We start from the raw sequence: 27,462 nt of genomic DNA, 5'->3' as shown, positions 1-27,462 counted from the left end.
GCATTTAACATATTTCCTATCATAGAAGCCTGATTGGCACACATTTCCTTGAATTTTCTGTCTAAACTTGACAATGGAACATCAACTGCAACAGTTTCCTTTAGCATGCTGTAACTTATTTATAAAATTATCAACATATTGGAAATAGTCTTAACTGAAAAATAGAATGAGCTTAACCATCAAAGGGACATCTATGACTTCAGCTGTAGATTCATCAATGCATCTCTTCTCTGAGTGTGGAACATTGCCTGACTTTGATGGCACAGAACGCTCTAAGAGAGATTCTGTTGATACACCCTGCAATATATGTTGAAACAGGCGTAGTTGAGTGTTCTCACATCCAGCTGTTCTAGCATAGTTATGTGTGCTCATACACAGCCCTGTTCTAGCATAGCTATGTGTACTCATACTTAGCCCTGTTTTAGGATAGTTATGTGTTCTCATAGTCAGCCCTATTCTGGCATAGTTATGTGTACTCATAGTGAGCCCTGCTTTAGGATAGTTATTTGTGCTCATACTCAGCCCTGTTCAAGCATTATTATGTGTACTCATCCTCAGCCCTGTTCTACTCATTCCTGTTCTAGCATAGTTATGTGTTCTCATACCTGTACGATAGTATGAAGGTCTGTTCTATATTTTTTTATTGGGGAAATTTCCGATTGACAAACCAGCTTGTGTTTTACTTTCAACAGGGTCAGAAAGAGCGTGTGGAGCCGGAACCATATTTCAAAATTAAAAAAATCAGGAATTACAGTATCCCTGCTATTTTGTAATCATCCAGTATAGACAAGAGCTTAATATGAATGTGTAACTTAAACTAATAATGATAAACTGAGTTACATTGGTAAGGATGGTACAATATGGTACCATGTGGATGAAGTGCAACAATATGGAAAGTAAGTCTTTATGTCCTTCATTCTCTATTAGTCAAACTGGAAATTTGGTAGGTTGTTAGGTCATCATTCAGAGTATGCCTTCTTTTCATTTCCTGAAGATCCAACATAAGAAATATGTTCCGAAATGATCTAAACATGTGCAAATCCAACATTCTAGCATTGTCACCATCACTTGTAATCAGTCTTTGAAGGGCTCGCAATTTATTTGATGATTATATAGTTTTAAGGTCAAACTTATCAATATTTTTCAAAATAGCCTGAGATGACTAAATAGACTGAACTTTACCATCACTACAGCTGTAGATTCATTATAGCATCTCTTCTTTGAGTGTGGGACATCTGCCGACTGTGATGACACAGGACTGTTTGAGGGGGATGATGCTGATACGTCCTGCAATTAAATATGTTGAAATGAAGACACATATCATAGTCTATGCACACTGTATATCAGTTAAACATACACAACTTATACCAGTTCTCTGTGAGGCCCCATGTTTAAAGATTTTATGCCACAGGATGTAATGTATTTATTACAGAATGATGAAACTGCGCATCATGTGTGCAGTATATAGTTGTGGGATCAAACATTATCAATATTTTGTAATATATTCTGACATGATCAAGTGAACTTTACCATCACTACAGCTGTAGATTCATTATAGCGTCTCTTCCTTGAGTGTGCCGCATCTGCTGACTGTGACGGCACAGGATTGCCTGAGAGGGATGATGCTGATACGTCCTGCAATTAAATATGTTGAAATGAAGACACATATCATAGTCTATGCACACTGTATATCAGTTAAACATACACAACTTATACCAGTTCTCTGTGAGGCCCCATGTTTAAAGATTTTATGCCACAGGATGTAATGTATTTATTACAGAATGATGAAATTGCGCATCATGTGTGCAGTATATAGTTGTGGGATCAAACTTATCAATATTTTGTAATATATTCTGACATGATCAAGTGAACTTTACCAACACTACAGCTGTAGATTCATTATAGCGTCTCTCCCTTGAGTGTGCCGCATCTGCTGACTGTGATGGCACAGGATTGCCTGAGAGGGATGATGCTGATACGTCCTGCAATTAAATATGTTGAAATGAGTTAGACACGCAGTATGATGATATTGACTAGTAAACAGGTAGCCATAATTGGGCTTAAAAGTGAATCTTTTTGATGCCACAATTGAGAAAATTACTGGAACACTGCATACAAGATTATAAGTTTTGACCTTTGGTGAATTCACAAGATTTCATACTTTGACTTTTGTTAACCTGAAAAGACCTTTCACCTTTTGATTCTTATACTTGAGCATCTCTACATAGTAAGCATCAAGCTCAACCAAGCTTTACATTTGTAGTACAACAGAAAGGATACACTAATGAAGTTTCCCAAAATTTGAATCCTATCATTGTAAACTCCGAAAACATGTGCTTACCTGGATTTAAGATTTCAGAATGAATCCACACGCAATCATGAAACTTATGCAAGCTCCCGAGTTACCAATCCTAAATATTTTTATACTTTGACAAATGGTGACCTCACATGACCTTTTAAATCTATAGCAACACACATAATTCTTAAAAATATAACCAGAGGGAAATTCCTTCCAGCTGTTACTTGCTTTTAAATACATTACATATGCAACACAAGAGTAGTTTGCAAGCTAACCCTGGCTGAAGTTCTCATATTGTATGTACTTAAGCTGATCTGTGACAGCCACCTAAAACAGCCAAGAGATTCCACTACATATGGGGAAGTAAAATCAGAATATATTTCACATTTTCATTGAGACCTGACCTTTAGAATGTTTGTATGGACTGACTTCTGAAAACCTTAAATGATTTTTCACCAATACCAAATTGCAGAGCAATTTTACTTATCATTTGGGTAATGTACCATGCATATATTATCTCTTTTAAAGGTACAGTTCTCAAGATACAGTACTTTTGATATTTGGACATTTGGTCCTCAACTGACCCCAAATGACCTTTGACCTCCACCAAAATAATAGGGTTCTTGTACTCACAAGATGAAAGATGCATGCTAAATATGAGAGCTAATAAAGTTTCCTATCTGGAGATATTGTGTTTACAAGGATTTCACATTTTGACCCTGATGACCTTAAATGAATTGTGACCAACTCCAAATTATCTTAAAATTTTACACTACAAACAGATATCCTACCACGCATACCAAACCTCCTTCGTTGTTCAGGTTCTGCAGAATTGAGTTTTTCACATTTTGCCCTCTGTTAACCCCAAATGACCTGTGTCCTCCACTAAAAACAATACAGTTTTTGTACTAATTATGGGGAAGATACATGCACAATACGAGAACTGTAGATGTTACCTATCATGAAAAATCATGTTTACAAGCTAGGGTGTCATATACACACACGCACACAAACAATGCATACACACGCACACGCCAGCACGATTCCAAAGTTACTGAGCCTTCGGCATCTTAACCAAATGACATTACTTCAAAATTTCTCCCCACTAACTGTGATAGAGGCTTGAACCTTGACGGGAGGGGCAGAGGCAAAGGATTCTATAATGGAAGGGGATGCTGCCCTGGCATAGCATACAGATATCTCACAGCATATTGTATATCAAGACAATGCAGAAATGTCCTAAGATGCAGTAAAATAGCTAAACATTTGATGCAGGATATAATGTAGAATCCCTAAAGAAATCAACTTATCATGTTAGTGAAATAAAATTTTCATTCTCGCTCTAGTACTAGATGATATAATTAGATAGTAGGAGACCAAATACAGTGTAATATACACGAGTCAGAGCACAATAACATAGTTTGAAAAAGGCGTTCAAGGTGTTTGCCAATGAGAAACTTGCTTACTTGCATAGATGCTAGGTAAGTAACCAAAATTAAGCCAATTCATTCTTCCATGTTGAATTGCTATATGCAAGTCATAGCACAAGAAAGTTATTTATTCTTGATAAGAGTGTGAACTTGGGAAGAGGTGATTATAGAAATCGGCAGAGTAGAAAAGAACTTGTTTTCTAGGACAAGGCAATATCCAGAATAGCAGAAATATTGATTTAAGTCAGTATGTGGGATTTTAGTTTGTAATGCAGGTGTGCAAGAGGGAAAGGAAGTTCTGGTGAGGGGGGGTGGGGGCGGGAAGGGGCGGGAGACATGCCCAGTCTATCAATTGCATAACTGCATTGTGCATTTCCAACGAAGTGGAATAATTATGGGATGGAATGAATAGTGTATGATGGTAGGCGACAATATTAAGGGAAATACTGAAAGCGAAGTTTGTAATAGTAAGGAGAGAAGAGAGGACTGATTAAGTTTGAGATGAAAGTTTGAGTAGAAAAGAAATCACGAATTCTGCAAATTCGCGGAAAGAACTCTTGCCTGAGTTTGTAGGCCTTTGACATCCTACATCATTCACCCCTGAATTTATGAGCTGATACCACTTATAACTAAATTGAATAAGATATGACTGAGAGGATGTATCTATAAGGTCCACTTCCTATGTGTGATGTCACTTAAGAAGATAATTTTGATATATTTATTGATCTGGAAAATCCATAAATTCCTGATAAGTCTCATAACACTGTAGAACATCTCAAACTGAGTCATGATTTTAAACATACTTTTACTTTGCATAGAACATTGTTACTTTTGTGTTCTTGTTGTTCCATTGTTTATTTTTCTCATATATTCTTGCACAGTTTAATATGTCGAAATGATATTTATGCATTTTGGCATTGTAATGAGCACTCCTAGTCAGCGCTGCTCTAACATAGTTATGTGTACTCATACTCAGCCCAGTTATATGTACTTATACTCAGACCTGTTCTAGCATAGTTATATGAACTCATACTCAGCCCTGTTCTAGCATAGTTTTGTGTACTCATACTCAGCCCTGTTCTAGCATAGTTATGTGTACCCATACCTGTTCTAGCATAGTTATGTGTACCCATACCTGTTCTAGCATAGTTATGTGTACTCATACATGTTCTAGCGTAGTTATGTGTACTCGAACCCAGCCCTGTTCTAGCATAATTTTGTGTACTCATACTCAGCCCTGTTCAAGCATATTTATGTGTACTCATAGGGAGCCCTATTTTAGGATAGTTATGAGTACTCATAGTCAGCCCTCATAGTCACAAAGTATTGGTACTTGGGAGCACTTATTCAAATACGTTATTACCTTGAAGAGCACTCATTCAGTCCACCATAGATGCATTTAACATATTTCCTATCATAGAAGCCTGATTGGCACACATTTCCTTGAATTTTCTGTCTAAACTTGACAATGGCACATCAACTGCAACAGTTTCCTTTAGCATGCTGTAACTTATTTATAAAATTATCAACATATTGGAAATAGTCTTAACTGAAAAATAGAATGAGCTTAACCATCAAAGGGACATCTATGACTTCAGCTGTAGATTCATCAATGCATCTCTTCTCTGAGTGTGGAACATTGCCTGACTTTGATGGCACAGAACGCTCTAAGAGAGATTCTGTTGATACACCCTGCAATATATGTTGAAACAGGCGTAGTTGAGTGTTCTCACATCCAGCTGTTCTAGCATAGTTATGTGTGCTCATACACAGCCCTGTTCTAGCATAGCTATGTGTACTCATACTTAGCCCTGTTTTAGGATAGTTATGTGTTCTCATAGTCAGCCCTATTCTGGCATAGTTATGTGTACTCATAGTGAGCCCTGCTTTAGGATAGTTATTTGTGCTCATACTCAGCCCTGTTCAAGCATTATTATGTGTACTCATCCTCAGCCCTGTTCTACTCATTCCTGTTCTAGCATAGTTATGTGTACTCATACCTGTACGATAGTATGAAGGTCTGTTCTATATTTTTTTATTGGGGAAAGTTCCGATTGACAAACCAGCTTGTGTTTTACTTTCAACAGGGTCAGAAAGAGCGTGTGGAGCCGGAACCATATTTCAAAATTAAAAAAATCAGGAATTACAGTATCCCTGCTATTTTGTAATCATCCAGTATAGACAAGAGCTTAATATGAATGTGTAACTTAAACTAATAATGATAAACTGAGTTACATTGGTAAGGATGGTACAATATGGTACCATGTGGATGAAGTGCAACAATATGGAAAGTAAGTCTTTATGTCCTTCATTCTCTATTAGTCAAACTGGAAATTTGGTAGGTTGTTAGGTCATCATTCAGAGTATGCCTTCTTTTCATTTCCTGAAGATCCAACATAAGAAATATGTTCCGAAATGATCTAAACATGTGCAAATCCAACATTCTAGCATTGTCACCATCACTTGTAATCAGTCTTTAAAGGGCTCGCAATTTATTTGATGATTATATAGTTTTAAGGTCAAACTCATCAATATTTTTCAAAATAGCCTGAGATGACTAAATAGACTGAACTTTACCATCACTACAGCTGTAGATTCATTATAGCATCTCTTCTTTGAGTGTGGGACATCTGCCGACTGTGATGACACAGGACTGTTTGAGGGGGATGATGCTGATACGTCCTGCAATTAAATATGTTGAAATGAAGACACATATCATAGTCTATGCACACTGTATATCAGTTAAACATACACAACTTATACCAGTTCTCTGTGAGGCCCCATGTTTAAAGATTTTATGCCACAGGATGTAATGTATTTATTACAGAATGATGAAACTGCGCATCATGTGTGCAGTATATAGTTGTGGGATCAAACTTATCAATATTTTGTAATATATTCTGACATGATCAAGTGAACTTTACCATCACTACAGCTGTAGATTCATTATAGCGTCTCTTCCTTGAGTGTGCCGCATCTGCTGACTGTGACGGCACAGGATTGCCTGAGAGGGATGATGCTGATACGTCCTGCAATTAAATATGTTGAAATGAAGACACATATCATAGTCTATGCACACTGTATATCAGTTAAACATACACAACTTATACCAGTTCTCTGTGAGGCCCCATGTTTAAAGATTTTATGCCACAGGATGTAATGTATTTATTACAGAATGATGAAACTGCGCATCATGTGTGCAATATATAGTTGTGGGATCAAACTTATCAATATTTTGTAATATATTCTGACATGATCAAGTGAACTTTACCATCACTACAGCTGTAGATTCATTATAGCGTCTCTCCCTTGAGTGTGCCGCATCTGCTGACTGTGACGGCACAGGATTGCCTGAGAGGGATGATGCTGATACGTCCTGCAATTAAATATGTTGAAATGAAGACACATATCATAGTCTATGCACACTGTATATCAGTTAAACATACACAACTTATACCAGTTCTCTGTGAGGCCCCATGTTTAAAGATTTTATGCCACAGGATGTAATGTATTTATTACAGAATGATGAAACTGCGCATCATGTGTGCAGTATATAGTTGTGGGATCAAACTTATCAATATTTTGTAATATATTCTGACATGATCAAGTGAACTTTACCAACACTACAGCTGTAGATTCATTATAGCGTCTCTCCCTTGAGTGTGCCGCATCTGCTGACTGTGTTGGCACAGGATTCCCTGAGAGGGATGATGCTGATACGTCCTGCAATTAAATATGTTGAAATGAGTTAGACACGCAGTATGATGATATTGACTAGTAAACAGGTAGCCATAATTGGGCTTAAAAGTGAATCTTTTTGATGCCACAATTGAGAAAATTTACTGGAACACTGCATACAAGATTATAAGTTTTGACCTTTGGTGAATTCACAAGATTTCATACTTTGACTTTTGTTAACCTGAAAAGACCTTTCACCTTTTGATTCTTATACTTGAGCATCTCTACATAGTAAGCATCAAGCTCAACCAAGCTTTACATTTGTAGTACAACAGAAAGGATACACTAATGAAGTTTCCCAAAATTTGAATCCTATCATTGTAAACTCCGAAAACATGTGCTTACCTGGATTTCAGATTTCAGAATGAATCCACACGCAATCATGAAACTTATGCAAGCTTCCGAGTTACCAATCCTAAATATTTTTATACTTTGACAAATGGTGACCTCACATGACCTTTTAAATCTATAGCAACACACATAATTCTTAAAAATATAACCAGAGGGAAATTCCTTCCAGCTGTTACTTGCTTTTAAATACATTACATATGCAACACAAGAGTAGTTTGCAAGCTAACCCTAGCTGAAGTTCTCATATTGTATGTACTTAAGCTGATCTGTGACAGCCACCTAAAACAGCCAAGAGATTCCACTACATATGGGGAAGTAAAATCAGAATATATTTCACATTTTCATTGAGACCTGACCTTTAGAATGTTTGTATGGACTGACTTCTGAAAACCTTAAATGATTTTTCACCAATACCAAATTGCAGAGCAATTTTACTTATCATTTGGGTAATGTACCATGCATATATTATCTCTTTTAAAGGTACAGTTCTCAAGATACAGTACTTTTGATATTTGGACATTTGGTCCTCAACTGACCCCAAATGACCTTTGACCTCCACCAAAATAATAGGGTTCTTGTACTCACAAGATGAAAATGCATGCTAAATATGAGAGCTAATAAAGTTTCCTATCTGGAGATATTGTGTTTACAAGGATTTCACATTTTGACCCTGATGACCTTAAATGAATTGTGACCAACTCCAAATTATCTTAAAATTTTACACTACAAACAGATATCCTACCACGCATACCAAACCTCCTTCGTTGTTCAGGTTCTGCAGAATTGAGTTTTTCACATTTTGCCCTCTGTTAACCCCAAATGACCTGTGTCCTCCACTAAAAACAATACAGTTTTTGTACTAATTATGGGGAAGATACATGCACAATACGAGAACTGTAGATGTTACCTATCATGAAAAATCATGTTTACAAGCTAGGGTGTCATATACGCACACGCACACAAACAATGCATACACACGCACACGCCAGCACGATTCCAAAGTTACTGAGCCTTCGGCATCTTAACCAAATGTCATTACTTCAAAATTTCTCCCCACTAACTGTGATAGAGGCCTGAACCTTGACGGGAGGGGCAGAGGCAAAGGATTATATAATGGAAGTGGATGCTGCCCTGGGAGAGCATACAGAAATCACACAGTTTATTGTATATCAGGACAATGAAGAAATGTCCTAAGATGCAGTAAAATAGCTAAATATTTGATGCAAGATATAATATAGAATCCCTTAAGAAATCAACTTATCATGTTAGTGAAATAAATATTTCATTCTCGCACTAGTACAAGATGGTATAGATAAGACAGTAGGAGACACAATACATGCGCAATGTACACGAGTCAGAGCACAATAACATAGTTTGAAAAATACGTTCAAGGTGTTTGCCAATGAGAGACTTGCTTACTTGCATAGATGCTAAGTCAGTAGCCAAAATTAAGCCAATTCTTTCTTCCATATTGAATTGCTAGATGCAAATCATAGCACAAGAAAGTTTAATATTCTTGATAAGAGTGTGAACTTGAGAAGAGGTGATTATAGAAATCGGCAGAGTAGAAAAGAACTTGTGTTCTAGGACAAGGCAATATCCAGAATAGCAGAAATATTGATTTAAGGCAGTATGTGGGATTTTAGTTTTTAATGCAGGTGTGCAAAAGGGAAAGGAAGTTCTGGTGAGGGAAGGGGGGGGGGGTGGGCAGGAGACATGCACAGTATATCAATTGCATAACTGCATTGTGCATTTCCAACGAAGTGGAATAATTATGGGATGGAATGAATAGTGTATGATGGTAGGCGACAATATTAAGGGAAATACTGAAAGCGAAGTTTGTAATAGTAAGGAGAGAAGAGAGGACTGATTAAGTTTGAGATGGTTGGGCACGAGATGATAATTATCTTCTTATACTAAAGTCACCAGTATTAGATTACCCGTACTAAATTAATTGAAAGTTAAGTGAACACCTGAAGCTATTTACCTATGGAGTTTTTATACTATAATTGGAAGTTTAGTAAACACCTGGAACTGTTTTATACATGGAGATTTCATATTTAATAAAAGTTTACTAATCACCCGAAGCTGTACCCATGGAGGCAGACCTATATCTCATCCTGCGCTAATATCTGGCAACCCAATTAATTGTTGAACTGCCCGTTGTGCTCTTTTTAAATCCCCATTTAAATTATACGTCCTTGTTTGGCCCGTTAGAGAATGATACACCCCAAGAGGTTATTTTCCACGAGTTAAAGCCATTCAGAGAGCAACCATACCCCAGAGACATCCCCAACTAAGTGAACCACCCTAGAAAGTTTCCCAAGGATACAATTTCATTTTCAAATGTATATGGTTGACCCGCGCCACAATTGTCTTTTTATTTCGTTGGGACTGTTAAGTAGTTTGTTTCCAATAAGTTTAGTGGATTCCGTATAGCTCTGAGCAGATCTGTAAGTTACACCCATTTATATCATTTTACACTTTTCTTTAAGTTTAAGTGACCCCATTGTTTTTAATACAAGATCCTTGTGCATAGTAAACCCACTATTTTGCCGGCAAATGTTGATTTTTGTGTTCCGCCTTTTTAGGTTGTCCCTAAGATGTCAGATTTAACCGGCCCTACCCTCATGGGAAGGTGCCACTTGTAATTTTCCCTAACCTAAAAATATATTTATGCCTGGTCATTGCTTTTTTGGCCGGCTATATATGCACAAGACAATGGTTGAAACTGTGTAAATTTCTGATTAGTACTTAATTTATTGCACGTTATCTCCAAAAGTTGACTTATGATCAAACATTGTGCCGGTTGTATCCTTCTTGTGCACCAGTTGCAAACATGTGTGTCAGCTGTAAACATTGCAAATTACATGTATTGCATTGCATTACGGAACATTTCAAAAGTGGGTCCTCATGATTGTTAACTTACGTTTGTTTTGCTTCGAACATCGTTGCCTTTGTCTTCTTGTTGTTCCACTGTTGTATTTGTTGCTTCTTTTGTTGATGGAGAAAAGTGACATAAACATTTATATGAATTAACCACAAGAAAGTTATGATAGACATTATTTCATCACCTGAACCAATCTTTTATCATTTATGCAATATATGAAACATAAACCAGCCCAACAACAAAATAGTCTCATAAGATTAGTTTTGTCCTAACATTTTCAAAAGTTGACTGATCCTTTAAGTGAGAATACTTAAGACCAGCCTCCATAGGTTTTTCAATGGCTGGTCAATAAGGAAGGACTGTACATTTTTGAGCAGTTAGTAACATTTATTGAAAGGACACATCTTGTAGGACAAAGAATATCAATATTAAACAATACTGAGGATGAAGAACCTTCATTTTTCAGCAGAAATCCAGTCGTGACTATGTATGCCTGCTGTAACTGTGGGTACATATGATTGTATGTACTACAGCACTTATTCTAGAGTTACAGAAATTTCTCTGACAACAACAAAGAAACCCTTGCTAATTAGACATTTTATATTTCGAAATGATATTCCTATGATATTGATACCAGAAACTCACCAGAGATTGGTTTCAGTGATGATGATTTTGCTGACATCCTCCCCGGTATTCTAATATCCATCTAAATGAAGATTTCATCAGACAAGAAAAAACAAAAATACATATGGTGAAAAATCATACAAACCTGATAAAAACTACATCATGAACCAGAAATCCCAAAGAATTTGCAATGCCTTGTTATCATTTTTTTTTTTATTTACGACCTTGCTGAGGTAGGTCAACTCAGTAAAAATTTAATCAGAAATAGAAGATCAGAAATTCAAGCCTCATAATGTCAGAAATATTTTTATAATCATTTATCACTAAAGGATCTTACAATATACAACAAAATGACCCAAAATCCAGATCCATCATCAGCTCTTAACAACTGTTATTAATGAAGGAAGCTTATGGCATTACTCTATTCATTGTGAAATATTTTGACAGTTTACTACCAAACCGCTTTCCTTAAAAAAAAAATATGTTAGCTTATATCATAGAGAATTTGGTGAAATACAGGAGACAGCAACGAGAACATGTATGACAAGACATGGGTTGTGTAAAATGCCTGGTCCGCTTAGAATTAATAGTAACCATTAAAAAGCTAATTTATAGGGGTCATAGCATACTGCTGCAAACCTATTAAAATGGCACCACTGATAAAAACAGATGCCCCCACAGTCTAGCAGTTGGAGAAACAGTCCAGACTACTTTAAACACACAAAGCATTTTTGCAACATTTTATTTCAATGTTAGCCTACCATTAAACATCCAGGGACAAAAGCAAGAATGTATGTAAAGATTAAAGGACAGTCATTACATTTAAACAGAGAGGCATACTGGAAATATAAAAGGTTAACTGCCACGGCCAAACAGGATAGATTAGGAATGATCATTACATCTCTTGAAAATTACTAACAGTGGGCTAAAGTCTAGGCTGACGGCTCTAACTTAGTGTTGGACTCAAGTGTGGTTGTGGTATGATGTGAGTAATATTATTTTTGGTAATGTATAATTTCAGACATTTATTTATTTTGGGCAAATGCAGCCTAAATCAGCTCTATGTTATCAAAAGTGCAAACTTTCATTGCATGAAAACATTGTTGGTTAAATTACATAAGAATGACATAAAAGTTTCATGCAAATTATCCTCAAGGTGACAAGAGTTACATAAGTTATATGAATGGTCAAAATAGCAGTATGCTCAAATGGATCAGGACAAATGTAGGTTACATAACAATTTACAAACCTTGTATGGGACTCGCAATTCTATTGTTTCCTCCTGAGTAGCTTTGAAGTAAAACGTACAATCTTCTTCTCTAACTTTATCAAAGCAAAACGGGCGTGAATATTCTAAAGGCATCGCTATTTTCCTGAATGAAAGTTCCTGCGACAAAGGAAAATTGATATGTTTCTACCAAGTGCATGTTTCATATTTTAGGGTATATTACATGCAATACCAAGACTGACAAAGCTCTAAAACAAACTTTAAAGGCGCGTTTACACGACAAGACAAAATCGTCTACAATTTTGTCGGTAAGTGTAAACGGCTACTCTTGTCGTAAGGAATTCGTCCACGACAAAATCGTCCATGATTTCTTTAATTCCGCGTAAGACTTGATCGCAGCGTGTGAATGGAATCTCTCTTAACATTTGTCGCGCGACATTTTAAGATTTTAAGTTGTCGAGCAAAGTTGAGCACTGTTCAACTTCTGTCACGAATTCCACCGGATGGTTCAGCGACCAGTGACTACAAAATGGCTGAATTTAGCGACTCAAGGACGTGAATAAATGTGCGATTAAAGACGATGAGCTGAAGAGAGTCAGGAATATTCTTAACTTCTATTAAGATTACTTGTGACCAAGATGACAAAATTAAGTTTTAAGTTTTATGTTTGATCATTCTCACAAACTTAAAAAAGAGAATTGCGTGTGGATGGTCACTGTTCAAGTGATTCATTGTATGGTTGCAATTATTTCAAAGTCATTAATTTGAATGTTCGTTTCACAGTTTGTGTGTGGACTGTTTTCAGTTATCTGGGAATGTAATTTTGTTTACGGTCAAGTTGTATATAACTGTAAATTATATACTGTAATAGTCAGTGTGGGTTAAATTCTTTTAACTGTGACATTTTGACAGTGAAAAAATGCGAATGATGATCCCAGTTATATTGCTTTGAAACGCTTTCATTTCTTTCTTCTTTATGTTATTCCTTATGTTCATGAGGCTATGTATGTGACCTCTTCGAAGGCAATCATTTTAAAGTTACAAGGTGGACTACAATTATTTCATATTTGGATCCTCCTTATTAAGTATAAGAACCCTTTTTGTTAGGTCAAATCTTATTTGAGGTCACCATGCATTGCAGTGTGAAACCTTGTGAATAAACATTGTCTCTAAAGTAACCATTGAATAAATGTTCTCAAAAAATGTAAGGAACCCCTATGCCTATTGGTTTGCTGGCGTACACTTGTTATCCGTCTGCCAGATTTTCTGAAGTATCTATCACCTGTAGCAGATAGTGAAATCTTGGATGCTGATTGGGTTAAAAAGATCATATGACTTAATGCTATTATGCAATATCAGTTACAATTTCTCATTAGGACATATAAAATTGGAGATGAATTATTTCCTTTCTCTCTACAGTATTTTGTATCTTAGTGAGCTGGCAAATTGCAATATTTTGATACGGATAACCCGTAAGATGCCATTGCTTCTGGCACCTGTACCCCCAAGAATTCCCTGCCACAACCATATAACATCAAATGCACATATTTATCGCATACGACAACGGTGTCGTGTAAATTAAAAGTTGATCAATTGGAACAATTTCTCTGTACGTGATCAATCGTGCACGACTCAAGACAACCGATTTCAATTCAGGGCTTCTTGTAATATGCTCAACTTTACGCTTCAAGTTGCTCACGATTCAGTTTCTACGAAGTTTTCTACGTTTCACACGCCACGATTTTGTCGCGCACGGCTATCGTGCACAACAAGTCGTGAGGAAATTTGTGTCGTGTAAATGCACTTTAATGTATGCTTCTCTTCCTCAAGACCGACAACTATGGTTAAATTAAATATAGAACAAGAGCCTAACACACACTATGGTTCCTTGCTCAGTGGAATATCAAAGTGTTGTATGTCATCAGCCATATCATAATATTTATACCCACATGTACCAGCTATTAACCAATAACTGTATTCCAAGTTTGAATATAATCTGATTTAGGGTTGAGGAGTTATTGCAATGTTGGTCCCTCCCAACAAACAAAATTGTGCACTTAAATGGTCCCAAATATTAGGGCCAAACAAAGTGACTTCAAAATATCCTGCCCCCAAAAATTGTACCCCAAAGCATGTTGGTCCAAATTTTCCCAAAATATTGAGCCTCACAAATTCAGGCCCAAACACTGTGTCCTTATATATGCATTTGAGGTGGAAATAAATTGAGCCCACCCGGCGCAAGAATAGGCACACAATTGTTTGGGCCCAGATAGCTCCAACAGATTTGGGCCTACATATACCCACTATTAACCAACTACTGTATACCAAAAGTTTGGCTACAATCAGTCTTGTGGTTGCGAAGTTAATGCAATGTAAATATGGTGGACCCAAAAATATTGGGCCCACAAAATCGGGCCCAAAGAATTTGTCCCAAAGGCATTTGCGGTGGAAACAAAATTTGGGCCCAATCAGCCCATAAATGGGGCAGGAATATGTTTGGGTCCAGATTGTCCTCAAAATATTAGGTCTACATGTACCAGTTATTAACCAACAACTGTATGCCAAGTTTGGTTACAATCTAACTTTAAATAACATTGCAGAATTATTGCAATGTAAAGATGTTTACGTTTAACCCATAACCTCATTATACATTAAAATGACAACCAATTTTGATATTTTGATTTATGTAAGAACATTTAAATACAGGTAAACAAGTGACCGATGCTACCATAATTAACATACATGTTCCTATATCAGCAAGTTCAACGGGGCTCTCCTACATTCTAGTCGAGGGTGTAGTTACATAGGTCTTAATATTAAACAATTACTGAATCAAAGTAGGACAAATAACGTGAAATCGAAGTGCCAACAAGCATGCGAACGTATGGCAAGCCATTTTATTTTTTATTCAGTATTTATTGATATCAACAATTATTTAATGATATCAACAATTATTTAATGATATCATGAATTATTTCATGATATCTGAAATTGTTTTAATGATATGTACGTCATATTTGATGATATCATTAATTGGTGCAAGGAAATAATTGATATCATTATTTTATTTGATGATATCATAATTAAACTTTCTGATATCAAGAATTGAATTTGTGATATTTTAAAATAGATGAACTATTATAGATATCAATAATTCAATTCAAGATATCATAAATTCAATTTCAGATATCTGTATTTAAATTAATGATATCAAAAAGTATGACGTGCATATCACGAATTCGGCCATATTTAATGATATCATAAATTCCAATTATTGATATCATCAAATATGGCGTACATATCACGAATTCGGCCATATTTAAGATATCATTAATTCAAATTTTTGATATCATAAATTCCAATCAATGATATCATCAAATATGACGTACATATCACGAATTCGGCCATATTTAATGATATCATTAATTCGAATTTTTGATATCATAAATTCCAATTAATGATTTCATCAAATATGACGTACATATCACAAATTCGGCCATATTTAATGATATCATTAATTCAAATTTTTGATATCATAAATTCCAGTTAATGATATCATCAAATATGACGTACATATCACGAATTCGGCCATATTTAATGATATCATCAATTACGCCCTCAGTTTGAGCGCCTGGGATTATGTAGCGGGAAGTACAGTGCAGTGCAGTTAGTGCATTATATTCTGTCTAGAACTGGTTGAGCTTCAATCCCCGCCATATTAAGAGCAGTTTTACGTATTGAGCCTACCATATAACTAATGTAAAGTATACTGCACTGCACTAGACCCATACCAACTACCACCAGCTTAGTTCCATAAGGCCTTTGTACGGATGAGTTACTGAGACTACGCCGTATAACCAGACATATCGCAGCCATATTTAATGATATCATTAAATATGGCCGAATTCTTGATATGTACGTCATAATTGTTGATATCATTAAATCGAATTAGTGATATGTACATATCATTAATTCGAATTAGTGATATCAGTAAATATGACGTCATATTTACTGATATCACTAATTCGAATTAGTGATATGTACATATCACTAATTCGAATTAGTGATATGTACATATCACAAATACATTTAACAGGGATGTAAGTGCAGCCAAAAAAAAAAACCGGAAAAATATTCGGAGACCCCAGGTGAATGCCGTCCTAACACATCCTACTCCTAGCTCTGACTACTTACACACTTTTGTTATGTTAGGCTAGCTCAGAAGTATTAGCGCTAACACATCCTACCCCTAGTTCTTACTACTTACACACTATCGTTATGTTAGGCTAGCTCAAAGTTAAGAATACGTCGCAGCGAACTACGGAATAAAAAACAGTCTCACATTCGAATGCGATCACAAATATCGACTTTCATATGCATATCCCGTAGATTTCCGCCGCTCACAAATATCACAAGCGTTAATTCCAAACTTATGTCGAGCACCAGCAGTTACGAAGATATTAATTAGCAGTCCAATCAACATGAATTAGGCAATGTTTTTCAACGACAGAAATTAGCTATAGCGATTTGAAGTTCGCACGTACGCAACGATATTCACATGGCACAATGTTGTACAGTGCAATGCGATGATGCGAAACTGGAAATGAATGGTATTTTGAGTGATCGATGAGTGAAAATTGAAGTTAGCTTGCTGCAACGGGCCAGGCATTTTTGCCGCGTTGTGTCTTTGATATTCGAACAATTTTGTGGAACTTTATTGGAATTAAAAAAAAAAAACGGATTTCCGTAAAAATACGGAAGACTTATTGGAATTAAAAAAAAAAACCGGATTTCCGTAAAAATATGGAAGACTTACATCCCTGATTTAAAGATATCTTTAAATCATTTCTTGATATCACCAATTCATTTAATGATATCATTAAATGAATTATTGATATCAAGAAATGAACTGACTTAATGATATCATTAATTGATTTAATGATATCAACAATTCGAATTCTTGATATCAACAATTGATTTAATGATATCATCAAATAATTAAAGATATCATTAAATATTGAATAAAAAGTAAAACGGCTTGCCATACGAACATGCCAGATGAATTTGTAGGCACATGTTCTGGATGAATGACTGAAATGTTCACTTACAATACCATACAATATCACCGAACGATAACATAAAGCACTGGTTAAGGTGCTAAAACATCTTTCTTACAAATGTTCCAACGATCTCTTCATATTTATTAATACTTACGAACATGCTTATAGTGTCAACTAATGCTACCACTACATATGATTCTTATAATGTCCGACAAGAACATATTTACCTTTGGGTTTGTGTCTTCAGTGCATTTCCAAGACTCTGGCTGTATCTTTTCAAGTAATATCTTCAAAGGTAATTGTCCCTCTTTAAAGAAGGGGAATGGTTTTTCTTGGACGATTTTCATATCATTCTTCTCAATTATCTTGAAGGAAAAATCAAACAAAGTACTGAAAAACTCATATAGACAAGCAGGATATGCATGTGAAAATTACATTACAATCTGAATGTCTAGATATGGTGTTAATGGGATCTATTTCTTTTTCATTACATTCCTACACAATGAGCTGGATAAATGTTTATCATTGTTTGTGTATCATTGCCAGTCAAGGATGAGTTTTACTTGGAACAGGGACTAGTTCCAAGATCTTGGGGAAAATTGTAACATGTAAGAATTAGGAATTTATTAACAATCTCTATCACATTAGCATGCCAACCTCTCAGATGTATTTATCAAACGTGCAATTCAATCAATAACCATAGACAAATAGAAAATAGGACATGGTCAACAATCCCCCTTAGTTTCGAAATACTAGCATGGCCATTTACTAAATATGTGTGCATGTTTATTGCAGACGACAGTTACTTATCAAAATCTCAAGGAAATTTTTGCTATCTTCAAGCAGTTTGACTTCTGACTTTTACAATTACAGTTCTTTCTATTGCTGGTAGCATCTGGTCAAAACATTTATGAAATCACATAGTTGAAGACTACAACTAAACCACTGAGCAAAAACAGTGAGATCATCATCACCATGTTATTTAAAAGAACTTCGATGTCCTTACTATCCCTACACCTTACACTGTTAGTTAACAAAATGATGAGCTCAAAGTTTATCTTGATGATGACAATTATTACATGTAACTCACCTCTTTTTTACCTGGTAAGTCAATATAGTATCCAAGTTCCATATGTAAACAGTCGGCACGCGGATCTACAGGTAGCTGGCTACAAGCAGCATAGACCTGGATCCACTTAAATTCAATATCTCTATCATCAATCTGACATGTCTCCCATGAAAAGCTTTCAACCCAGATTATGCAGTTTGTTTCATTCAGTTGATACAAAGCATTTTGTTTTGGCCTCCACTTCGGCTGAGTCCCTACAAAAGTAAAACAATTGCTGAATCAGAAAGTTGGTACTATCATTTTCTTCTGTTTTCATTTCAAGAAGCCATATCACCATAGAAGTTGAACTCGGAGGAATGCTATCACAGTGCATCGCCGTGTGTTTAGGCCGTGAAGCCTTTACATAGTGAAGGCGCTTTGCGTCGTGCAACAAAAAGCCAGATCATTTGTACGTCTTCATACATACATTGTGCATTCGACTTTGAAACTGAATTTGATTTTACCCGCTTTTTTGAAAGAGTAGGAGAACTTTGCACAACTGAGACATGTTATGGCGACCAGAGTGGTAAGAACTACACTCTTGACTTAAGTAACAACTTTGAAAAAAAATTCCCCGTCTCTAATGACTAGAGTATAAGTGGAGTGTAGTTGTTCCACTTTTAACGTCTGCAAAGTGTAATTTCCGTTATCTGAGAGGTACCTGGCAAAACATTTCTTGCTTGTATTATTTGAGTGCTCCACTCATATAGTGTCATAGTAACCCCTGGAAAATGCCATAAAAAAGCAACCCTTTCTCCTTCAAACCCCCTTCCCACACACACCTACTTTTGTGTAATACTTCCATATTATTCTGTGCAGGCATTTCTCATTTTAATGTTAACGTTGCAAAGTTGGTAGTAGTTTATGTAGACTAATAGATCCCACCTTATGAAGTGAGAGTGCTAAAAGTTTGATTCATGTTTACATTAAGACAGTCTTCAAAGAATGAGATGCTAGCAAGAGTATTGGCTTGGGTGTGTCGTTTTGCCTCAAGGCTTTGTCCGATCATGGTAAGTGAATATAATTAGGTCTTAAAATCATAGTTGAGTAAATGTAGGCAAATGGTTTATAAGAAGATACCAGAACATACCTGGCTAGGCTGATTAGGTTCTAGCCTACCTCAAGACTCAGATTACTAATAGTACTGGCTATGTCTATACTGCTTATGCCCTTTTGCCAAATTTATGGTGTTGGGAATATGCCTATTTTCCTAATTTGAATTGTTATTGATAACCCAGGACATCATAACTGTCATCTCATGTTATTCTGGCATGTTGGTATATCTTGAGGGATACAGTTTTAAGTAAAGTGAGGTGGTGATGTTTTCATTAGGCTTTAGTCATTTCGCATCGGAAAGGATAGCCGTGGCCGGTCTAGGGCCTAGGCTAAACCGTATCCAGGGTCCAGTTAATTACAATACAGCAGCTCAGCAGACGACACTATAGTAAGTTGATTCCTATGTAATTGCTTCTACTATAGCTTCCTAAGAATTACCTGTGAAACTGAGTCCACTGCCACATTTTTGGCACCCAAATGTGGCACACGATATCACAATTTCGACTGATTTATGTCTAATTTATCACGTTGGTTATGTCAAAGACGTAGTGTTTGTATTACGAGCCGGTACTGTACAAGCAAACGCCACCAGTAGGATGTGTGGCTTCAGTATATGTCGCATGACGTCATTCTCCCTACTTCAAATTCTATGCATATAACACACTGTAACGTTTATCCTAACGAAGTCTTAACACTGCCAACTAGTAAGATTGAAATCACTGCAACATTCTTATTTGCTATGAAGGTCAGTAATGTTACTACAGAAAAAGCCTATGTCTCAGGAACTCAAGTCCTCCAAAAAGTTTTCGTCCTGTAATAAGAGCTTGTCTTTCGATCGAACACCAATTGTGTTAATTATATGACCTACTTTACTAGTGTAGTTATAAATATGCTATTGTATCACTGCCTATACTGTGTGAATGTTCTACACAATACACTTGGCAGTTGGCCAAATGTACAAGCTTTGCTGTTTATACAGGGGGGCCCGCTCTGCCCTTTGAAACAATTTTCAATGCTCAGCCACTCTTTCATTCGCCTTTGTACTTCCCTGCTCGCCAACTCCGTAGTGCATGCCTCCTTGTTTTGACCTTGTAGCGATCCCAACAACCAACTCTTCAAAAGTCCCTGTATCAACAGTGTGCATCTCTCTCTTAATTCCACACAGTTCTGTACTACTGCATGTACATAGGCCTGTTCAAACTACAGAGTTTCAACTACACATGGGCAAATCCTCAAAACCTGACAGTACAATTATCTTGAGCACTTTGCAGTGTTTGAAAACAACCAGCTCCACAAACATTTTACGCAAAGTCGGTTAAAAACAATCAAACTTCAATGGCTACTTTTGACAATGCACGAAGTACAGTAGCTTACACACGAACATTGCACCCAAAAAAACTGACTGAAGCATGTCGTCAAAGGGACCGCGAAAAAACAAACAAGCTACTGTGGTATGAAAGCACATTTTATATAATTAGCAACACTCAATGCTGAGAGAACAAACAAATCCTTTTCAGTATCAGAGATGTAGCTTTCCACAAAATTCATAGATTGTCTCAATTCATATCATTTTCTGATCAAAACAATGATTAAAATATTACCGCGATAGTCTCTGAAACAAGTGCATCTTCGTACCATGAGCGCTTGTTGTCGAAACTCAGTACTGTATGTGACAACAAGGCCTAACTTTTTGATATTTGGGTGTACACATATGATAGCCTATACCACAGACTTCGCTATCTCTCTACACAATGAAGAGTAATGTTCCAAGTAGTTGCATACAATGTGTTCATTGAGCACTACATATGCAAAAATATCTGCAGACAATGGGTAAGTGGGTAAGAACCAATCAATCACAGGATATTGGAAAAGCATCTTTGACTATGTTTAGCATGACAATCTCTGTAATGGAAATGTTGTTAACCCTGTACGGCATTTTATTGTTATGATTTATTTGTTTTCAAACAAATTCAAACATTTGTAGCATTGGAAGAAATTTTGGTTCTTTAGAGAACAAATTGTGGATTCTGGAGAAAAGAAAAGAAAGCTGTACATTCAAAAATGTATTATTTTTATGTTTCGCATAGGCCAAGTTGTTAGTGTGTGTACTTGTTTTCTTTAACTCTAAAAAAAGGTGTAATTTCACGAGTTTGCGTCTCTGGCAAAAACATTGCGTTCCGGATGCAGAATCCTGCATTGGTAACAATGATGGGAGGTATTAACATTTATGGTGTGATAAGTGTTGTAGCCTGATTAGTTCTGAAAGGAGTCAGCATTGATACAGTGTTCAAGTTTAAGACATTCAGTATGAGATTAATTTAGGTGTGCCACAATAGTTCATGTTTTAAAAAGTAAAATCGACCCATCCTACGTAGAAGAAGGGGCGCTACATAAGCCAGAAACGAGTCCTGCCCCAGTTTTCTTGACCCCATCGACAGTTCCTGGTGGTGGGCTCTGGCGAGTGAGTTAAGATGACTGCGTACACAATGGCTCAAAAAGTGACGTTACAGCAAGTATATTTGCTGTGATCACCTCTCTATGTACCAAAGAATACATGCTATGAAGACTGTTATATACAAATAAGACTTAGAAAAGTAACATAGCCAAATATTTTCAATCAATGAGGGATGAGCACCAAACACACATTTGTGGCAATTGCTACATACCAGTAACCGATAAAATATTCTCATGTGGGTGGTTACTTTTTTCATTTTAAGTTACCCCAAACATAAGGTAAGATGTACCTTGATCATGGTGACTGCTGAATACCATAGCTTTGCATTCAACAGGGTTCTTCAACTTGAGACAGTGAGGCAGGGTAAGCTTTGCAGGATGATGCAACTTTAAGTTATCTGGAAGCAGTTCCACTACCACTGTTGTGTTACTGGTAAATGATGATTTAGACTCTTCTTGGACATAGTTTGGAATGATTTTCATCTTGATCAAGCATTTCCGGTCAATAGCACCAGGAGGAATATCAAGTCTAACACCAGTCCCTGGTATCTCTAGAATTCTACCTTCTTTGTCAACCATGGCTTGTACACTAAGAGCCGTTTTCACATTAGAATCTTATGATGATAATGCAAAGAGAGAAATATGTTATGTAAACAACTGGCAGATTAGGACTTAAAAATCCTCAACTCCATCAATGCTTAGTTTATAGCTAGTACACCTGCCAGTGCTCTCCCATAGTACAATCCCCTAATTGGAGTCAAAGAACACTGTGATATTAAGTCTGTTTGCTGTTCCTAGCTCCATATCCTTTGCTCCATGGTCCATTGCTCAAGGTCAGTACTATTTGACCTTGCTTAGAAACAATATGTTTCCTGTGAGCTGCTCCTTTTCCCATATTGGAAGAAGTTACTTCAAAACGCTAAGGTAATAAACATGTGTGTTTACTGTAGCTTTAGGGTTTTCAGTCATCATGTACAGGAGAGATTCACATTATCTATGAGCAGGACTTCAGATATTGTATTTTCAGATATCACCCTGCATCAGATGCTGAAATACTTGGTCATTCCGACAACATACTATAATATCTGTGAAATTGTGAACAATACCATTTAAATAAAATACAGTGCTTCATGTAAGCAGTCTCAGTTCCTGTCTCAATAAACTGATACAGCTAAAAACATTCTCATCTTGTATAGACGTTTACTTAGATCATGATACCAATGTACACATTCCCACGAATCTTAAAACTAGACAGATAGCTGTGTATCAATTTTTGATATTAACTTCAGGATTCTAAGACATGATGATTTCATTCACTATATACTGTCATATCATTAAAAGTTTAGTATGATTAACATTTCACATACATACTTTTCATATCTTTGTACCACCAAACGGTTTGAATATGTATAAGCTGACCAACATTTACGGCAAATTCTTGATAGATTTCATTTGTACTGTAGGGATATCCCTATTGATAGTTACTTTTTATAAGTAGAAGCTTGTGTCAGACACCCTTCAAAGATGGACACATAACTGTATAAAAATAGTGAGACCAAATGAATATCTTAGAATACTGCCAAATATCTCATTTGCATATAAATGTTTACATAATTGTTGTTGTAATTAACATGATAATCTCACACCTCTTTCAATGCATTGTTATCGGAAGTCATGTATAAGGAGAACTAAATTGATATTCATTTTGTTTCAAACATATCAACGTTATATAACATAGTCAGAAAATTAAAGGTATACATGACATAACACAGGTTGTAGGCTGTTTCATAAAAATGCTCCTTTCAAGGGGAATAACCTGCATATGGATTTGGTATGTTTTTATGCAGTTCTAACATCGTGTTATAAGAAGTAATCATTAGGCTCCTTTACAACTTAATGTTCTTTACAGCTGCTTGCTAAATGACAATCTGACGATTGCTTTACTTCTTATACTTCCATGGAAAATTGCTTCTAGACATACATCAGTTTATTGCAGCATAGGCAAGTTTTTATAAGTAATGTTAATTGTTATTTCTATGTTAATATCTATTTCATATTGTATTTGGCTATGGAATGTACGTCTGTATAGTGTAAATACAAACCAAGAAATACACAATCTTTCTTACTGATCTCATGTTTGTTGTCTTTGACTTACCTGAAGTCGTTCCACATTGTTCCCTATTAAGAAGATAATTGGACAGGTCCTTTCCGTTAGCTGCTATTAGAGCGTCTCTCAGTGTTGTGTTTGTTGCTTTCATCCCATGTTTCCGTTTCCATAGTAGCAACATGTGGTACACAACTTCTTTTTGTCCCTTTCTTCTGTTATCTGCCTCTATGTTGTCAAGCTCTGTCTCAGCAAGCTTGAGATTTCTTCCCACATCTCGCCATTCTTTGAACAAATTTCCTGACAAGTCCTTGAAATAACCAGAAACCAAAAATGTTTCATCAATCTGATGCTATTTCACGATGCCAATTGAAATTGAGCTAATCCATATAAGAACCTCAGTAGACGGTCAAAAACTAGAACACTAATGAGGCAAATGCTCATATCATATACTTTTAATGAATGTGAGTTGTGTTCTTGACAGTTTAAGGGGTTAATGTAATGGTTTAATTCTGCCCCACCCATTCATTAATATGCTTGACTAAAGCTATCATTATCCATGGACACAGCAGCAATTTTGTGTGAACAAAAAAAAAAAACTAACACATAAACACTTACTAATGATACAAACATGCCAAATATAAAAGATAACAAACATGTATGTGGCAATGTTAATATTTTACAATATGCCTCCCCTATTAATTAATATGCTATGATATTACTTCTTAAAACAATAGGAAGCATATAAGGCAACTATATATGTATACTTTTTGATAATGTGTGGGATGTTTGTATTGGTAAATTGGGAACAACATGCAAACCGAATTTAGCGATAATAACTTTCAGTAATGTCTAAATGTCGGTCTGTAATCACGTAGTGACAAAAGCAAGTTATCAGTCACGACTCTTTCAATTTAGGAACCAGTCTGTATCAGTCAGAAATCACAGATTTAGAGAGATATTGGTCAAAAGTCATGAATCCTAACTTGGAAGTTCTCACTCACTAATACTTACCTGCAAAGTTTCATTTGTTACTTCTTCCCTATCTATTGTCGTTGCTTCAGCTCCTGCTAGGTTCCCTTCGGCTTCTCCGCTAATTGCTTGATGAGATGGCAAAGAAGGATTCTGTGAGAAATAAATGGAAAAGGAGATAGTTGAGAACCATAAAGTTCATATGATTCATATCTAGGGCGAATGTTTAAGCTGGTTGATGGAACATTATTTTTGTATAGCACGTCACTGAGTATGTAGTCATTATGCAATGTAAAGGAATTTTCCAGCATAATTTTCTATTACTATATAATTTCATTACACATAAATCAGCTGATCCTGGGCACAACTTCTTAATAGAATGGCAATCAGAATGTGATTAATTACCCACTGTCTGTTATAAATAATGAGACCAAAATCATCCTGATGATGCTTGCACTTATTTCTATTTCACCTGCAGAGTGTAATGGTTCGCAACTGAAGTCTAGCTTACAAAGACTAGGCTTATGTGTCTAGTAAAGGCTTATGTGTGAATATAAGTTCTTGAGTTTCAGTGAACTTGAGTTTCAGTTAAATGTTAAATATTTTTCAGACATCATTATTCTGATAAAGGATGTGAATATTATTTTTGTATCACTAACTGTATCACGTATCACATATTCATAGTGTGGTAAGCCATAGATTTAAATATTCATCAACTTATACACACCATAATGAAGATGATTATCTATTGACATTGTGTGGCAACATATAAAGGAAGGTACCAGGAATCTGTTATCATGTTGACAAAGCCTATGAAGTGACATAGTATAAATACATATTTATGCATGAATATCAGTGAGGTTTATGATATCATAAAATCTATATACTTAAATTGAATTATCCAAGTACATGTATAGTGCAAATTAGACAAACTTTTTCAGAGGTATCTGATAAAGAATTTGATGTTCACTGATTAATATTCATTTCATTGTATGCACACACAAACAACACGATTGATTGTATGAATGAAGTGTGGCACCAAATATGCCAAGAATGAAACCGAGGAACATTTGGTTCATGTCTTGTATTTAAAAGCCATTTCTAGCAATTTGATGAATATAAATGACTTAGAGTTGGAGACGTCATAAAATGTGCTTATTATGCAGCAACATCACCATACCAGTGTGAACCAAATGTTAAGTTTAGCCCAAACACTCTTATTTATTCATGAGATGAGAACCAAGAACAATAGGGTGGATTTATTCACTAGGGATCATCTATCTTCCGTGAATCATATTTGATTCGACTTGTGTTTGTTGAGATATCATGTTTACAAGCTGCTTTTGACAATTTCCCATTAAGCCCCAACCACCATGAATATTAACAAGGTGAAAAGTGTTGTTGAAAAGAACAAGTACATACTCTGCACTTACATCACCATACCAAGTATAACTTGAATGGAACATACGGTTGCATTCACGTATATCTCATATGCAAGTTCCCACACGCTTTATAGTTTTACCGTGATTACTAGCTTTTCATACTTTTCAAGCTGACAGGAGAATGAAGGTTTAACTTTAGATAGGTGAGATTATGTTAATCGTGTCCTTGTATAAATATCACTGCTGTTAAAGATACTTTTTCGTCAACTGCTTAAAAGATTCAGATGTATCTTTATGCACTCAGTGTCGACAACAAGGGGGCATTTTTTTTCCACCATTTATGATACTCCCCCCCTTATGATACTTGCCCCCCCTACCCTATTTGACCTCCAAGTCAGCTGTAAACAAAATTGAATTTCCCTTCTGCCCAATATCCATTATTTGGGTAATATAAGGCAAAGAAGAATGTTACACCATCCAGGGTTTTTGCCCCCTGGACCTCACAGGGCCTTGAAATATATTCCAATGAAATTGCAATGTCTGGAATGTATTTCTGTTCATAAGTTAAAATAGCAACAAAAACTGTCTAAAAGCTTTTCAGCTTGTGTTCTTGAAACACCCCCAGTATTGCTTAAATTCCGCTTTCCAACAGCTTCTGGGTGTTTCTCCCACTAAACCCCCCACCAGGGCTTTGCAATACATTCCATAGAAATGTACTTCTCTCTCTCTCACATATATTTTGTGCTTTTGATTTGCTGTTAAAAAC

General features: G+C 36.0%; 1 protein-coding gene across 27 annotated transcripts in view; it reads right to left on the bottom strand.

The window, feature by feature from the left end:
- The window catches only part of LOC139977164 (uncharacterized), a 371,700-nt gene that overhangs the window by 104,971 nt on the left and 239,267 nt on the right, over nucleotides 1-27,462 (bottom strand). For 19 of the 27 annotated variants that reach the window (XM_071986361.1, XM_071986354.1, XM_071986364.1 and 16 more), the window contains 16 exons: nucleotides 25,357-25,467; nucleotides 24,394-24,652; nucleotides 22,529-22,852; nucleotides 18,711-18,943; nucleotides 17,848-17,985; nucleotides 12,582-12,719; nucleotides 11,354-11,414; nucleotides 10,748-10,812; nucleotides 7,348-7,452; nucleotides 7,001-7,105; nucleotides 6,654-6,758; nucleotides 6,307-6,411; nucleotides 1,878-1,982; nucleotides 1,531-1,635; nucleotides 1,183-1,287; nucleotides 178-297 (listed from right to left, as the gene is read on the bottom strand). In XM_071986361.1, the coding sequence (XP_071842462.1) occupies nucleotides 178-297; nucleotides 1,183-1,287; nucleotides 1,531-1,635; nucleotides 1,878-1,982; nucleotides 6,307-6,411; nucleotides 6,654-6,758; nucleotides 7,001-7,105; nucleotides 7,348-7,452; nucleotides 10,748-10,812; nucleotides 11,354-11,414; nucleotides 12,582-12,719; nucleotides 17,848-17,985; nucleotides 18,711-18,943; nucleotides 22,529-22,852; nucleotides 24,394-24,652; nucleotides 25,357-25,467 (2,184 nt within the window). The remainder of the gene's footprint in view (nucleotides 1-177; nucleotides 298-1,182; nucleotides 1,288-1,530; nucleotides 1,636-1,877; nucleotides 1,983-6,306; nucleotides 6,412-6,653; nucleotides 6,759-7,000; nucleotides 7,106-7,347; nucleotides 7,453-10,747; nucleotides 10,813-11,353; nucleotides 11,415-12,581; nucleotides 12,720-17,847; nucleotides 17,986-18,710; nucleotides 18,944-22,528; nucleotides 22,853-24,393; nucleotides 24,653-25,356; nucleotides 25,468-27,462) is intronic. The other 8 variants (XM_071986376.1, XM_071986359.1, XM_071986358.1 and 5 more) reach the window with 5 other exon arrangements.

The sequence above is a fragment of the Apostichopus japonicus genome, chromosome 12, assembly GCF_037975245.1.
Source record: "Apostichopus japonicus isolate 1M-3 chromosome 12, ASM3797524v1, whole genome shotgun sequence".
Taxonomy (NCBI): Eukaryota; Metazoa; Echinodermata; class Holothuroidea; order Aspidochirotida; family Stichopodidae; genus Apostichopus; species Apostichopus japonicus.
Note: the sequence above shows the minus strand (reverse complement) of the source record. Positions and strands in the feature narration are given on the sequence as shown.